At 32.7% G+C, this 17,331-nt stretch overlaps 2 protein-coding genes and 1 non-coding gene across 4 annotated transcripts; 1 reads left to right on the top strand and 2 right to left on the bottom strand.

The window, feature by feature from the left end:
* Nucleotides 1-824: 824 nt before the first annotated feature.
* On the bottom strand, nt 825-896 carry TRNAP-AGG (transfer RNA proline (anticodon AGG)). Its single transcript has one exon. It is a non-coding gene; the product is annotated as a tRNA-Pro (tRNA).
* Nucleotides 897-996: 100 nt separating this feature from the next.
* On the top strand, nt 997-2,055 carry LOC144550497 (DNA mismatch repair protein). Its single transcript, XM_078298565.1, has 2 exons — nt 997-1,116; nt 1,709-2,055. The coding sequence occupies exons 1-2, from the start codon at nt 1,026-1,028 to the stop codon at nt 1,831-1,833; spliced, it is 216 nt and encodes a 71-aa protein (XP_078154691.1). The 5' UTR covers nt 997-1,025; the 3' UTR covers nt 1,834-2,055.
* A 359-nt stretch (nt 2,056-2,414) lies between these two features.
* Nucleotides 2,415-6,038, bottom strand: LOC144543926 (rho GTPase-activating protein 2-like). 2 transcript variants are annotated; one of them, XM_078292380.1, is made up of 6 exons: nt 5,580-6,038; nt 5,078-5,198; nt 4,538-4,657; nt 3,809-4,039; nt 2,759-3,163; nt 2,415-2,698 (listed from the first exon to the last, which is right to left on the bottom strand). In XM_078292380.1, the coding sequence occupies exons 1-6, from the start codon at nt 5,906-5,908 to the stop codon at nt 2,645-2,647; spliced, it is 1,260 nt and encodes a 419-aa protein (XP_078148506.1). In that variant the 5' UTR covers nt 5,909-6,038; the 3' UTR covers nt 2,415-2,644. The 2 variants fall into 2 exon arrangements, with proteins under 2 accessions (XP_078148506.1, XP_078148503.1); XM_078292377.1 differs by having other exon boundaries at nt 2,415-3,163.
* Between the last annotated feature and the right edge of the window lie 11,293 nt (nt 6,039-17,331).

Below are 17,331 nucleotides of genomic sequence, written 5' to 3'. Positions count from 1 at the left end.
TTTGAAAGGGGAACCATATAATTAGTGGAGACCATAGAGAAAGGGTACTGCTGGAATTTTAGAATAATAATTAGTTGAGACTATATAATATATTTTTAGAATAATAATTAGTGGACACAATATAATTAGTAGGGATCATAACACATTATTTTTTTAAGCCCGGATACTGTAGCGCGGGTACAGTGCAGGTACTGTAGCACGGGTACAAAAATAATAATTCTTTAGTATATACGTTTAATAGCTTTCACACGATTCTCATGTTTTTAGAATATATGTTTTAAGAGGAGGGTTCAAATGCCTCCATTTTTTGTGTCTCCATCATGTCTCCATTTTTAAAAACTTTGATAACTCAAAATTTAAATCTTAAAATTCAAAATAAAACCATTGAATATGAACTATATCATTTTATCTATGCACATGTAAAAAATTATGGCATTTCAACTTTGTTTTGATTGTCATCTTGAGCTTGTAAAAATGTATACAAATGTATATAACTTCTAGACGTTGATTTTTTAACTTATTGATTTATATAAAAGCAAAATCAAAATGTGATAATTTTTTATGGACACATAGAGAAAATAAAATAGATTACATCTAACGGTTTTATTTTGACGTTTAAGTTTTAAACTTTGAATTATTTAAGTTTCTAAAAATGGAGGCATGATAGAGGCACAAAAAATGGAGGCATTTGAACCCTCTCATGTTTTAATTACACATTAACGCAAACTTGATAATTAATTGCCTCTTATAATCTCAACCTGAAAATGATTGCGGTAAAGATAGAAAAAATATATATATATATAAAAATATACAAACAATGAGATGGGGCATTCCGAGAATTGAACTCGGGACCTCTCGCACCCTAAGCGAGAATCATACCACTAGACCAAATGCCCTTTTCTGTTAAACAATTAATAAAAATGGTTCTAGTTCTTAAAAACTTCCAAGCAGGTTGTAAGTTGTGTAACTAGGTTTCTGAACAGGATCACCGAGGGAAATAGGGAGTCAGAGAGCGAGGGGACGAGATGAAATTCGTGGGATGGTATGTTAAGATCGCGTTGGGATCGGCGATGGTTGGCGCCGCCATGGAGCTCTTCATGATTCACACTGGCTTCTGTCCGTTCCCAGTCCCTCCCTCTCCCACCTTTTTTTCGCTCTATTTCTCTATAAACACCATGCTCCCTCATTGTATCAAACCCCTGGTTGCATCTGATTATGTAATCCGTGATGGTCATTACGGTCTCTTGGCCCGTTTATGTTCAGATTTTAATTAAAAAGACTGCGGTTGATGGACGATTTATTTGCATCTGATTATGTAACACCATTTGTTTGTGGAGAATTCCCGTACCCGAGTTTTAGGTGTATGCACATGTACTGTTCGATAGAATGCTCTATTTGAACCTTTAGTTATCGTCCCAATATGTTGATGTGAGCAACCATAGCAACCCAAATGTTCCTACCAGAACCTCAATTAAGTGCAAAATTCAGCGGTAATTATGCTATTTTCCATTAGTTTTTATTTCAAGATCTGACCAATGCCTGATTAATATATCAAATGTATGTACCAGAACCTCAATTTAAGTGCAAAAAAATGTTTCAGCGTCAATTATGCCATAATCCATCAGTTTTTATTTCAAGATCTGACCAATACCTGATTAAGATACCAACTGGTGTGCGATTATGTCATGATTTTCTTCTATTTTGGTAGATGACAAGGTAACTGTTCTAGAGTCCGAGAAGAGAGCATGGGAGAGCTCTCCCGAGGGTCAAGCAGTTAAAGAAGCCTTGAATCCTTGGAGAAAACACGATGAGGAAGCTCAAAAGAAGACATAGATTTCCAAATTCTTTCATGAAGCTATCTATATTTTTAGTCATGAAATTTAGCTATATATAAATTTGATTGTTATATTCGTAATAGCACTGCGGCAGTAGTTTTGTCCAAGTTCCATTTTTATCACACTGTTGATAAAACCCAAACCTATTGTTTTAATTTTGATTGATGATTCGATGTCAATCTATTTCATCTTGTAGTTGAGAATTGAGAAACAGTCTAGTTTTATCTTCTTCTCTTTTTTTTCTTTTTTCTTTTCTTCTTTTACAATAAACCAAAGCTCTTGAATTTGTGCATGAGTCTTACAGCAGAGAGTCTTAATTGTATCAATACAACTAACTAGCAACGGAGTCAAAACTATCTACATTTGTGCATCCGAATGATATCTGTACATGCCAGCATGCGAACTAAATCTAATAGGCGACAATCCGACAACTAAAATCAATAGCAGTACTTTTTGTGTTCAAATATCAAACTTGTGCATTTGTGAAAAAAACTGAATTGAATTCCTCAGAAGACAGAATAAAAAAAAAGGAAAGGTGAGTATACTTTTGATAGAAACCATGCTCCTGCAAATCACTTATTTTTCTTTTGTGAAATATCAAAATCCAAGCTCTATATAACAAACAAAGTACTCCGAAAATAGGAAGCCATTGTAAAAGCTACAATCAGCCAACTTATGCTGGTCAAACTCTGAACGACAAAGAGTGCAAAATAACAAACTACTCCAACCCCTCGTTGAAATTGCAAACTACATCATCACCTAAAAAAAAACCACTCAAATTCAAACTTCAAATCTTCTCTTTTGGAATGTCAAGAGTCTAAAACACATGGAATAGAATCATCATTCACTTTTGGGTTGCAAACCTCCTTTTCTATTACACTCTTTTCCTCCAACCTGGCACCATTCACTTTTGGGTTGCAAACCTCCTCTTCTATTACACTCTTTTCCTCCAACCTGGCCTCACTATCTGTAACAACCGAGCGATCAAAATTGCTCTCGGAGAAACTAAGCCTTGTTGTCTCCTCCTGTTTCCATTCCAATCTCTTCAGAAAGCACTCTTCGATCTCTCGTAATGAATCACAATCTTCAACTTCACTTGAGTAGCTCGTTTCCGTCTCTGTATTGCCCTTTGAGCAAGAATTGTAGCCTTCGTCAGTGTTGTTGCTGTTGTTGTCGATTTCTCGGTCAGAAAGCATGGTACAAGAAGAAGAGGGGGAGTACGTGCATATTTCCTCATCCTCACGGTCTCCAAGAGTTTTGAGGATCAGTGTTTTCAGAAGGTTCATGACTTGCACGGCATGCATGAGTGCCGTCAAAGGGTCTGACATCTGTTGAGGGTGCATAATTTAAAGGATCAGTCTACTTAAAAAAAATTAAAAGGCTTAGGTGAGAGAAGAAAAAAAGAAAAGCTGTTCTTCCTGCATCCTTTGTTGTTCTATTGTAGACAACTTCTTATGACAAGAGGTTCGAAGAGGTTTTTGTATTGAATATCATAAAAAAGTGCACAATGAAAAATTCATGCCACTTCCCCAAGAATAACTAACATTTTGAGGTAAAGTCTTGTGAGATTTATCCTCAAAAGATCAATTGACATGAGGAATTTATTAATTGCATACTTGCAAAGTTTATATGTAAAATGAGATGTTTCAATTAGAATATAGTGTATACTTGGAAATATGAACCCTGATTAAGGTCTAATTAGCCAAAATAAATCTAACTCAAAGGACAATTTTTGGGAAAGGGGATAAAGAAAAGCAAAGGAAATAGGACCATACCTGGCTTCAAAATAGTACACTCCCACAACCGCACAACTCTAAACCTTGTAAACAAAATCCCTAAGGTCCTATTTGCCTTCCAGAGTTGGTGCATTAAAAAATTTCAATTTCTCTGTTCAAAAAGCTAGTTTTGTGAATTGAATATTATCAATAACATTGGGGCGATAGACCCAAGGAAGTACGTTTTTCTTAAACTACCTGGGTCATGTTGGGTGCAAAAACCATGGCGACATTTCTGGGGTTCATTTTGTTATACTCTTCTTCTTCAACCACATCAGCCATTAGCTCCACTGCCCACCCTAAGAGTGCTGCCTGTGTCGGGGGTAAAGAGGTCATTAGCTCTACACATTCCTCCTCCGTGTTGCACTGTAACACCTGCTCAGGCGAGATACCGTCCAACACCCCCCTCGGTAGCTCTCTCAACCAGGCCTGTAGCAAATGTACAAGAAATATAAGTAATAATGATGATAAAAAAAATGCTCAAGATAAAAAAGGATATATGTCAAAATGCTTGCAAAAGAACAGAGAAAGGTAACTGGAAACATTGGCTAGGTTTAAACAGAATGATTTCTGCTAGCTGCTATTTGCCAAGTAGATCAAAAAACAGCAGCTGAAAGTTGCAAATAAAACCTAATTTCTTTTCGGTCCACTAAAATATGCAATTGAAAATTTATATTAATTCAAACATGTAATCCTTTCTCAGCAGAAAGCTTAGTGTTTAACTTGTTGCTTTCAAATAACTAATTATCAAACAAAATTGCGTCATAATTTATTGTTCCACCTTGAAACACAATTTACAGAATCTCTTTCTTGAATCTAGTTAAATTTGGGCTGAAGAAAAATTAAGAAGAGGTTTATTAGTGAGAGGGACAAAGTTATTAACATTTAATGAATACTCCACATTATCATTGTTTTGGTTTTTTGTACCTTAATCAAACTAGCCAGGCAGTGAACATCAATATCGTCCGGTACAATCCCTTTGTTCAGTTGCTCCCTTACGAGCTCTTCTTGGCCATTTTCTGGTGTGATGCGGAATATCCCTTCTGCCTAATTTAATACATAAAAAGGTTGTTCAAGAAAGGGATAAAATTGTGAACACTACGGATCTTCTTCCAGAAAAACAATAAGTAAATAAGTAATTTATATCAGTTTACGTAAGGCCAAAAGAGATCCTATGGTGTAAACATCTTTATTTATTTTTATTTTTTTTGCTTCTCTTTTTTCTCATTCCTAGAGAAAAGAAATCGCTACAGAGATAATATCGACAATTCACCAGGAAGGGGACCAAAAAGTTCGGCTTTTCATTTTTGTTTGCTGATGCAATTAAAAGCGAGTTTACCTATTGAGTTTGGCCAATGAGCTCTATCTTTTTATCGCCCTTAGTTTCCAACATAAACTCTTACTAAGCTCCACCTTATATTTTTAAGAAGGAAAATTATCTCATAAGAAATATTTAGTAATTAGTACCTTCAGGCCTCCTTGTGCATATAATCGCTCTTGCATGAGTAAGAGTATTTTTGGGACAGAATTGCCCCTCGAGTCGTATCCACATTGCATTGACTCAGGCGATACGCCAAAGACACTAGTACTGAAATAAGAAAGAAAAATTGTATATTAGCCTTGAAAAGTATATTGCCAAAACATTTCATTTCTAGTTGCATATTTATTTACATGTTCCCAGGTAATAATTTTACAAATATGAAGTATAAGTGGCAAATTTAACACCAAATGGGTATAATTGATGAAAGTAGATAACTGAAATAATTTCCAGGCATTAGTGTGTATCACTGAGGGTTTGGCACCGCACTCAGAAATCCTCTATAAGACAACTAAGCTAAAAACCACCACTCTTTTACAGTTGCCTTGCAAAAATCCACTAATCAAATTGCTAAGTCCCCACTTGTTACAGAGATCACCAAGTCTTATGAAGTTAACTAAAACGCAATAAAAGAATGATTTACTTCAATACCTGGCACTGGGCGCCTGACAAGGGATCTCGAGCTCAAACTCGACAGGCAACCCAAGAAACCCATTGAACCGATCAAAGGTGACATGTGCCACATGACGAACATCCGTGGGCCACCCAATTTCCAACCCGTGCATCCCATCCTCTCCATCATCACCGTCCATTCGACAAGCCACCACTGACTTTCGCACAGCAGCTACGAGAACTGCCAGTAGCGAGATCTGATTCTGTCTCTCTTCCTCTTTACGTCCCTTCTCTCTCTTCAATTCCAAATTTACTGGGGTTTCTTCGTACCCGTGTAACCCGTTTGGCACCATTACCACTCCAGCCATTCTCTCTCTCTCCGCCTTCCTCTGGCTCTCGCTCGCTATTTCAGTAAGATCTAATAAGTGGAAAGAAAGAAATGAATAAACCGAGAAACAAACAAACCAGAAAGGACAGATCTAATTTTCTGATCAATTTGAATTAAAGATCATTAGCTGAACTCGGTCTTTAATATAGTTCATGGACCTGAAGCGACTCAAAGGCAGCTCCCCAAGAAACAGCGTATATAAACTATTAAACTGCAAGTGCAAATAAGAAATTTATTCAGGCTGCTATTTGTGCGGTATAAACCGAATCTAAGCAACAATATATTAAAGACCTTCGTTTAATTTACAATAATTAATTTGGACGTGGTAGACATTAAATGCCCATAGCTCTTCAGATTAAATCAAAAAACCCGAAATTTAGATCCCGTAAGTGCATTAATGAATGATATACTTGGTCCATTTCAAAAATAATGCACTTGTTTGCCTGTCGGGTTTGGAACGTTCAAAATGTAACGTCTACTTTTTGAAGTCTCTAATTCATACCTCTCAACTTGAGAGAAATAACGTTTAATGCCATTCTTTTGAATATGCCGATGGCTGTTCAGCGGTGAGGACCAGGCGACCAGCCAACCAGCTCGGAGATTTTCATTCTAATTACAAAATAATTAGATATATTACAATTATTATCTTAACACAATGCATGGTTGCTCTAAGGTGAGGACCAGCTTGGAGATTTTCATTCTAATTACAAAATAATTAGATATGACAATTATTATAAATAAGAATTGGACTATTGTGATTCACGAAGCACTTTCATATTTTAGTATTTCAAATTCAACTAATTGATCTTAACCGTTCAATGTAAAAGTACATCAACTTTAAAATTTATAATTGGAGTCTGGCTTAAAATTTCAGCCTTAATTCTAACGGTTTAGTTTTTCTGATTTCAAAATTCAAACAGTCAATTTGAAGCTCTCAATGTTCTTCGTATTAAAATGTGTATGAAGATCAAATTTTACATCTTTTGAAACAAATTCACTATTTTTTTTTAGAAAGTTTGAAATCACAATTCTTCATAATTCTTTTATTATTAATTTTCCAATCAAAATACTGATTTTTTAAAATAGTTAAAAAGATTAAAAAAAAGTATATAAAATTTGATTTCCATGCACATTTTAATATTAAAAACGTGTTGAACGCTTTAGATCGACTGTTCACACTTTGAAATCATAGAAACTAAATCGTTAAACTTACGCTCAATTTCTAAAGTTTTTGAAATTAGTCGGAATCTTACAATTGTTAATAATTGTAATATAAAACTTAAAAAGTATAAGGTGACCATTTACAACTAAAATTAGAATTAACTAGGATCGTGTCCCGCGCTTCACAACGAGTTCATATAAAAGGTTCATATAATCATGCAAACGTTTACAAGTTGTAATATACTCATGTGGCTTTGTTATAGTAAATATTATATAGACATAATGATGCATAATGTATGAATTAATGATTTAAGAATTAGACAATTATGAACAACGGACTTGGTACAGTAGCACAAGCCTTTATCTATCTTCGAAAAAGACGCAGGTTCAATTTTTAAAAAATAGTATTTGAAAGATACTGGAGTGTACCGGACTCTTTAATAAAGAAAAAAAATAGACAATCAGGGACAGACCCAGTAGTATCGTCGGGGGGGGGGGGGGGGGAGCCACTCTCCCCTCCCCCCCCTCCATTTTGAGTTTTAGTGGTTCCGATCGATTTTGCCACCCTGAAAAAAAAATTTATTATTTTTTTTATCGAATACCCAATTAATTATTGAGTTTAAATCTAATTAAACCCGATTTGATATTTTTTTTGCCCCCCCAAATCCGCCCTTGTAAACAATCATATTACTTTAGGATCTTATATTGACTTATATTGATGATTTCAAAAGTTAGTTTTCGATGCATAAAGCTAATTAATTTGTCAAAAGAGTTTGTTGGAGTTTATAGTTTGCTTACGTGATTCAAAATAAAAAACAATGCCAACAAAAATGTTTGTATAAAAACCTTGTTCACGAGCAACATGATATAATGGAGTCATGTTACGTGTTATTAAATGTAGGGTAAATTTCGCCATAGGTCACTAAATTTTGTTATTTGTCACGAATTGATCATTCAAGTTTGATTTGTTCATTTTTAGTAACTCAACTTTGTTATTTGTCCCAATCAAGTTCCTCTATACTTTTTCATCCAAAATGCTAATGGAATATACTCATTCCGTTAGTATTTTGGATAGAACATGCTCATTATGTTAATATTTTGGATGAAATGACTATATTCTGTTAATATTTTAGACGGAATGAGAATATTCCGTTAAGATTTTAGATGAAAAAAGTATAAAGTGAATTGATTGGAACAAATAACAAAGTTTAGTGATCTCCAGTCCAGGCTCCAGCGAAATTTACCCTTAAATGTAAATACAGTAAAAGCAATTACATTTTTAATGATAATGAAGACAATGACTACTAAGAGAGAGAAAGCAATTCAATTTAATGATAATGAAGACATTGACTACTAAAAGAGAGAGATTGACCTCGGTAGCCCATGCCAAACATTTTTCAAAAAAAAAAAAAAAAACAAAGAGGGAGAGAAATTGTTACGGGTTCTTTATTATTTGCTGTGAGCACCATATATCTATAGATATGGAACATGTGATCCATCCTCTCTTTTTTTTATCTCTGTCTTATATATAGACTGCCTCATAAAAAATAAAAAAAAATCTAAAAAGACGAGAACAAAATATGTGGCGCATGATAAATGGAAGAGCGTCGCATCCGACATTTTGTTCAAATTATGAAGCAAATCTAACAGTTTCAAGTGAGTATCAGACTAACTTGGGTTCGGTATTTATTGTACGCATTCTGCTTTCCATTAAAAAGATATTGCACCAATCTTAACGCTCATCCGACATTTTGTGCACTTTTTAGAAATAATTGTTAAAAAGCTTGCATTCCTGCCCACTTTATACAATATAGAATGAAGAAACAGATATGATATAACATTAGTAAAAAAAATATTGTTAAGATTACTAATGATAAATAAAGTGTATTTTACAATTTGAAGATATTCTTAAAAAAAACTTTGAAACATTACTTGTGATTACCGAAGGGTAGTTTAGGTATTTTCTGATACGATCTGAACATTTCGGATGCAGTCGAGGTAATTTGCATCTTCTTTTTTGTGGTTAACAAGGCTTTCTATTAGATTAAAAACCTAATACTTTAATTTGCATCTTTGATTATTTATCTCTTAAGCAAAAAAAAAAAAAAAAAAATCTTACAAGTCGGAATTGGATTTAATCGAACTCAGGATTCATTTACATCTGGGCTTTTCGAGGCCTGTGTTTATCCGGCCCATGAAACGATAATAACATAATTCTCTCTGTTTTTTTCTTAAAACACCTCAAAAGAATATATCTATTTTTATCATATTACAAAAATAAAGCTTCTCTTTTTGTGCTTAAAAAGAGAGGACAATAGAGAAAAAAAGGAACTGAAAAAGAAAAAACGGGGACAATAGAAGAGAGCAGGACACCCTTTTGTCTCCTTTGTCTTAATTAAGGACAAATTTTGTTGATCTCGGACGGTCGGGACAGTTTTGAAAAAAATCCAAATGCAGAGGCAGTTTTAAAAAAATCTTTTTTTTTAGGGTATTAATAAAAATGGCCGGATTTTAAGCAGCCCTTACAAATTAAAAAAAAAAATTGTCATTTGAAAGTTTTAATTTTACAAAATTATATTATTAATTTTTCTTATAAAATAAAATTATGATACTTATGCAGATCACCTATCTCAAATTTCTGATTCTGCTACGATATTTTTATAGAAAATAATTCCAAAATGTTTCATATCAACAAACTATGAGTAAAATTCGGAATGTACAAGAAAAATGCAATTTTCTCGGAGATTCAAAAACTGATAATTTGATAGTACCAGCTTAAATTAGAACAAGTATTCTCTTCAATATTATAAAAGATTTCCTTTTACTTTACTGTTTGAGATTAACTCTTAACTGCTTTGAAATTCGGACTAGCGCAGGGACAATGTTATTGGGCTTTGAGATTTGTGACAAGTTAAAAAGAACGGTACAGATCCAGTCATTCTAAAAGATCAGTTTGAATAATTTGGCCGAACTCTATATTTATAGTGTTGTTGAAAAATGAAGTCGTTATTGTTAGTTATAATAGTTTGTTAGGTTATACATAAATATTGTTATTTTAGGTTCTTACTAAAACTTAATTTATGTTGTAATTATATTTTTATTTATTAATAATAATTGGTCATGCTTTTGTATATATCAACATGATATTTTTTTTGTCGATGATATCCGTCAAATTCGCAAATATGGATTCAACAGATTTTAATTTGATAGGTTTGAAAATATTATAGTCCAGCTACTGCATATTAAATTTTAAATATAGACAAAATCCAACTAATAATCCGATCCATGCAAAAGCGAAACAAACAAGGTTCAAATGAATGACGGACGGACATGTTTTGAATATCAGTCTTAATCACTACACTAAGATTTATATTCTCTTTTTTTAGGGATCGAAGAATAAAAATCTATTGTTCATATTTAAATAGAAAAAAAAAAATTCCATTGTTATCTGTAAAAGTGACAGACACTGAGACACGTTTTAAATTTGTAACACGTAAGAAATATTTAGTCAGCTACCGTACTTGCTTTCAGACACAAATGAATAATATATTCAGGCCAATTATGCTTTTAGGTGAAAACAATACGAAACCTTGTTTTGTGATCCAGAAAGATATAAACATGACCACCATTAGAAATTTAGAAGTGTCAGATACGATTGGCCACCCCCAATTGACTTTCTATTGTCATAGATCTCCGCTGGTCCGAGGCGAAAAGTCTCGCACTCGGTAAAGCGTTTGATTTTTTTTTTTTTTTTCCCTGGTATTAATACAGGTGGCGTCAAAATCAAACAAACAAGCACAACGTTACGTTCAAGTAAACGCAGAAGCGGAACTAAAAGTTAGTTATAAATGACTTAGTTACACTTATAATTTTAAAATATTAATTATATGAGCATGGCTAATTTACTGTCGGCAGCACTTCGACAAAGTGTTTACGGGACCATATCTTAGTATTTGATGTTCAAATAACAAATCCAAACCATTAGATATTCAATCTATATTAAAATCTGCTTGGAGATCAAATTTTACATTTTTTGGAATTTCTTTACTATTTATTAAGTTGGTTTGTAAACTGCTGTTTTTATTAAACAGTTTCAGTATTGAAAACAGTTGTTTTCAAACCAGCTTAATAAATAGTAAAAAAAAAATTCAAAAAATGTAAAATTTGATCTCCAAGCAGATTTAATATAAATTGAATATCTAACTATTTGGATTTGTCGTTTGAACATCAAATACTAAATTATGACCCCGTAAGCACTTCGATTGAAGTGCTGCCGGCAGCAAATTAGCCATACTCTAATTATATATATTAAAATTTAATTTATTTTTTTCGATTTTGTATATCAAATCCCACCTACTGTGTAGTGTATTTTAAATTTTAGTCGCCCTGTTAAGATTTTTCAATTTCTGTCCCTGCAAGTAAATGATGTATAGAAACTAAATGATAGATTTAATCAATAAGGTGTAGATCATTTTTTTTTTAATTTAATGCACAAAACGTGATATAGTGCTGCATAAATTTTATATGATGAGTACAAGTATTCTGAAAACAGGAGAATTTTAATGACACCAATTCATTTTTTTTTATTTATATGTTCAAGTTTTGAAAAATCTAATTGTAGAATTTAAAATGTGAATCTTATTCATTTCTATGAGAGATGTTTTCATGTAAGATTTTAGGATTTTTGAAATTTTATAGTAAATCAAATGATAAAAAATGAAACAAATCTAGTTAACAATATAGACCAATTCTGATATATTTTATTTTAATTCTTGATTTAGTACGGAATAAACAAAAGCCACAAAATTTGCAACGATACGGAAAAATAAAAATAAAACAAGATCAACACTTGAATTCAACATTGGGATTTTAAAATCCGAAATATATCTCACAATGTGAAATTCTGGTAATTTTTTTGGCACAAATTTTTTGTGAAATTAGAACCTTTCTGCTTTCAACGGTCTATATGTTTCAATATATATTTTGAAAAATTGTGCATAAAAACTTTCTGCTTTGAGATTCGTGTATACAAAATTTAGACGGCTGAATTTAGTATTTTAAAGTCCCTGAAAGCCTTTTGGAATTTCAGCAGATTTGATTCCCTACAATAGACACCAAATTTCTTTCGGCCCAGCTGAGATTAAATCCAGACCGTTTTTAATCCATTGCACCCTCAGGCACATGAGGCAATACAAATTTTGAGTGTGTGGCACAAATTCAAAGATTTTTTTTTGTGATAAGGTTTAAAAATCATAAATAACTGATAATATGATTATTTTTCAAACTCTATCCCAATAATAAAAATACATATTATTATTTTTTAAAATATATCCATGCATTAAATTAAGTATATCAAGGCGTTGATGAATATTTATTATTAAAATAGTAAACAATTTTCAGCCATATGGTTAAATTTGGCAATAATTAATAGTTGATCCATTGACTGAAAAACCTTAGAAGTTGGATTTCTATTTTTTCCCGGTTCCGTTTGCACTTCTTACTTCTCTTCTTCTGGATACTTCCTTCATAGCTCTCTAGAGTCTAGATGGTTAAATTTGAAAACGGGCGGAGTTCGCAAGAGAGAAAAAAAAAAAAAAAAAAATCAATCCAGTATACAACAAAATCAAATTCATGGTCAATGTAACAGCCACGCAAAAAGTTTCAGTAGTCCACGTCGTAGAACAGACTTCACATGGTCCCCGCAAAAAGTGATCTCTCTCCATTTATCAATAACACAGATGACATCCATTTTCAAGTCTCCAACAACAAGATTTCAATTTTCAAGTGGAAAATTAGTACAACAATTGAAGAAACTTACGGTTGTATTGTATTATACAGTGACAATCTTAATATGTCCATATGTTTCTGCTATAATTTATTTCTTTTATTTCAAACATAAGAGCTTGAGAGAGCACTATAATTAAATTTTTAAGTATTCACTTAAGTCAAAGTTAGAAAATCTGTCAACAAAATTATTTTTTATAACTTAATTTAAAAAATGATTTTTTTTAATAAAGTCAGCTGTTGATAATATTACGGACTTATAAAATAATTTTATAAGTATTCACAAAGTTGGAAAACATCAACAAAATTATTTATAATAACTTATTCTTCATACGACTATCTTTTCTTATATAGTCGTTACTAATCCATAAAAATATTTTGAAAATGAAGTCACCTGTCTTTGAAATTTTAACATAGTATAAGGATTTTCATATATATTTTTAAAATTTTCAATAATATGATAATTTGTAACTGATTAAAATATTATAGTAATGTATGCCAACTTGTAACTAATTAAAATATTTGTTATTGTTCGAGTTAAAAGAAACTGTTCAATTCAAGGGCTGATGCTGCAGTTAAATGGAGATTCCATTTCATAGGCACGGTAGAGGATCAACGGAAATTCCGAAGCTCTTGTCGCGTGGGCAAATCTGTCATTCTTACTATGTGTCAGAATTAAAGTTGTGAAACAGATCCAACAGAATAATTTGTAATGGGTCGTGTCTGACTAGTACACCAGTGACTCGCCACACTAAAGTAGAGGTCTAGTTACAGCCTACAGGCGTATGGGAAATTGGGAATTCCCACTTTCTGAGTGTCCCAAGGGGGCCCAGATGGTGTGCAACTGTGCATTTTGACATTTTCTGACGAGCGAAGAAGTGACCACTAAGTTACAAATTCGCAAGCTGTGAGATATCTCAAATTTTGAAGCGCTGTTCGGTGCGTTACTGTTTCCGTAACTGAATTTTTTTATTTTTACAGAGAGAATACTTTTTAATTCAATTTTTGTGTCTATATTTATTTTTAATTGGAGACCGAACAGGTTTTAAGTGTTTTTATGGAATATTTCAAGGTACAAATAATACTGCCCCTGCGGTCTATGCTATCCCGAATAGGCACACGTTGGTCACGCAAAAGTTGAGATTGTTAGAAATATATTTTGAAAACACAAAATTTATTTAAATAATATTTATTTTAATATTAACAGTTTTTAATTTTATGAATTATAGAGCTATTTGTAAAGTAATTTTATTGATCCAATTTTTACATAGAAATTTACTGTTTATTGTCACAAAAGATCAAATCAATAAATATATGAGAATATGGATTGTTGACTCAACATTTAAAGACAAATTTTTTATGTGTGCCAGCATGAAAATCCTTTAATTGAATTTGTCCGTTTGAGCTGACTCATACATTTTCATTTGTATTTGGAACGTTAAAATATAATGAATATGAATGTCATGAATGCACATATCTGCCTATAAATAGTACATGATACTTGAAGATAATATTATTAAAAAATAATTCAATAATCTATTCAACAATTCACATTCTCTTGCTCATTCTATTAGCTCTATAATTCATAAAGTTTTTAAAAACTGTTAATATTAAAATAAATATTATTTAAATTTTGAGTTTTAAAATAAATTTCTAACAGAGATATCTCAGAGGTGGCCATTTTTATTAATATCCCTAAAACAAATGTAAATTTTAAAAATGCCCCTGTTCCCAATTTTTTTTAAAAAATGCCCTGACCGCCTGGGCCCAGAGCGGCCCAAAATTCCCCATGGGGCGGCCCATAGCACAAGTGAGGCGCCAGCCCCCAGGGCGCCTCATGTGTGTGTGTGTTTTTTTTTTTTTTTTAGAGAAATCTTAGTATTTTGATTTGAATAATTTTGTGAAAAAAGTTTAGGGTTTATGTATATGTGTATGTCAAAAAATAAAATATTATGAGTATGGCTACCGGAAGCACTTCGGCCGAGGTGCTTCCGGGGTTATATTTTAGTTTGTATCAAACAATAAATCTAAACCGTTAGATGTTCAATCTATTATAAAATATGCTTGGAGACCAAATTTTACATTTTTTGGAATTTTTTTACTATTTATTAAGATGGTTTGAAAATCGCTGTATTTATTAAAATTCTGCACCATTAAAAAACAGCGATTTCAAACCATCTTAATAAATAGTAAAAAAATTCCAAAAAATGTAAAATTTGGTCTCCAAGCATATTTTATAATAGATTGAACATCTAACGGTTTTAATTATATTGTTACGCTTTTAATTATATTGTTGAACTTTAATTGTATTATTAAACTGTGTTATAATAACGAAATGTAAAGTGCAAACAACATAATACCAACATGAACATGAAATAATAAAACATAATGTCAACATAATGCGCGCCAATGTAATACAGCAGTCCCATAGTAAAAATACTACAGTCAGAAATATATTACAATAAACAAAAAAGTTCACACAAGCAAAATAACAAGTTTATCTGGCCCTACCACGACGTCTCAATAAACCTAACAAACGACTAGTTGTACTGGTATGAGCTGCAGGTGCGGCATTACTTGTAGAGGATTGGCAACTAGATGATTGGCTTGGAGGAGGGGGGGTTGTGTTCTACCACTTGCTTCAGCAACAACTCTAGCATTTTCTCTTTCGTTGTGCGCGTTTATGGCATCTGAAAATAAGAATACAATTCAGTTAGTAATATAATAAATGTTAGTTTGTAATAATCTAGAAGTCAATAATACGATAAATTATCATAAAACTTTGTTCATGAATTGAATGTTTATTTATATATCATTTTGTTGCCTTGAGTATTATTGAATTTATGAATCATTTCGAGTTCATGACTGAAATTGTGAAACTCCATAATATAGATGATATATACTCTTAAAAAGTCACTGACCAAGGTAATTAGCAGGAACACTAATTACCGCGATAAGGTTAGTATGTGGATTAAAAGATGGTTAAGTTTTACAAACCACCTGACACGAGATGTCATTTTAATCACATAGATACATGTTCTAGGAACATGGTATTTGACAGACCCCGAATGAAACATTAAATAGAATTGTGTTCGTGTCATTTATGTTTTCATTCAGTGTCAGGTTCTACAGTATGAGGTATTTATCGTTCCCACTAAGAAATATGCATGTGTGATTGTTATCTACCGCTGTCCGTAAAAAGCAGTCATAACGGTAGCTTTTCCATATGTATAGCTTAGCTGAGGAAGTGATAGTTTACCAAGAATACTATTTGTCCCTCGTATCTCTATACGAGCTATAGCATCACTGGGCCCCTTGATAGAGTAAGATTATCTGCTGGCAGTATAATTACAATAGTAATTATATTTGATAATCTGCTCAAGATCAAGAAAAGATTCAGTTAGCAAGGATGACACACATCTACCTTGAAACTGATCTGATAGCTATGAGACAGAAGAACAGACACAAGTAAATTGTTTACTGGATCGTGATATTGTACAGTACAACATCATCTGTGTAATTGGATGGTCATGATGTGTTGCCAGATGCCACCCATGATTATAGAAGTTAAAACAGTTTTAACTCTATTTACCAACATAACACAGATCCTATTGGGTCACACCATATAGGAGTTAATCGGAGAATCTTATTGTGATTGATTATAAATTGGTTATGATCAATAGTAAGATGGTTATAATTAATTATACGTGTTATAATTAAATTATAAATGTTATGTAAAAATAACAAGCAAAAACATTGGTTAATTTATAAACGTGTGTGACACGTTGTATAAAAGTTAACCGGTTAATTTATAAATGTGCAGGACACGTTGTATAAATTACCGAAACAACAAACCGCAAGAAAAATATATATATAATTGTTCAGAATAATTATACGAATATTATTTGTGTTCGGGCCGAGGGCATTCGGGTCTTTTCAGATTCGTCCTTATCCGCATGACATGTCATTGATCCTATCCAGATGACATGTCATCAATCCTATCCACAAGGGCAAAATGGTCATTTCACACCTATGCCACCTTGCATGTGTAGAAACACGGAGAAGAGTGTGGAAGGGTGTGGAAGGGGTATTTTGGTCATTTCACATATAAAAGGATGAGGTGTCAATGGCATACCTTGTAAATAGGCCGAACTTGGAGGACATTTTGGTCTTTTGCAACCGACCCTAAACCCTATAAATAGGGGTGGAGGGGTAGAGAGAAATTAACTAATTCATTCGTACCGGTTTCGTGTCGAAACGGATCGGTATTTTCTCTCTTTCTCGGTTTCTCTCCCAAATAGTGTTTCGGTTGAGAAAAGAAAGTTATACGTACTTGACGTATAATCTTGCGGGTTGTTGTGGAGTATATTTACGGGATCGATGAATAGTGTTTTACCGAATTTAGCGATATGTCAGTTTTGCATATTGATGAAACTGAGCAACCGAAAATTCGTGTTT

The sequence above is a fragment of the Carex rostrata genome, chromosome 2 (assembly GCF_964058835.1).
Source record: "Carex rostrata chromosome 2, lpCarRost1.2, whole genome shotgun sequence".
Taxonomy (NCBI): Eukaryota; Viridiplantae; Streptophyta; class Magnoliopsida; order Poales; family Cyperaceae; genus Carex; species Carex rostrata.
Note: the sequence above shows the minus strand (reverse complement) of the source record. Positions and strands in the feature narration are given on the sequence as shown.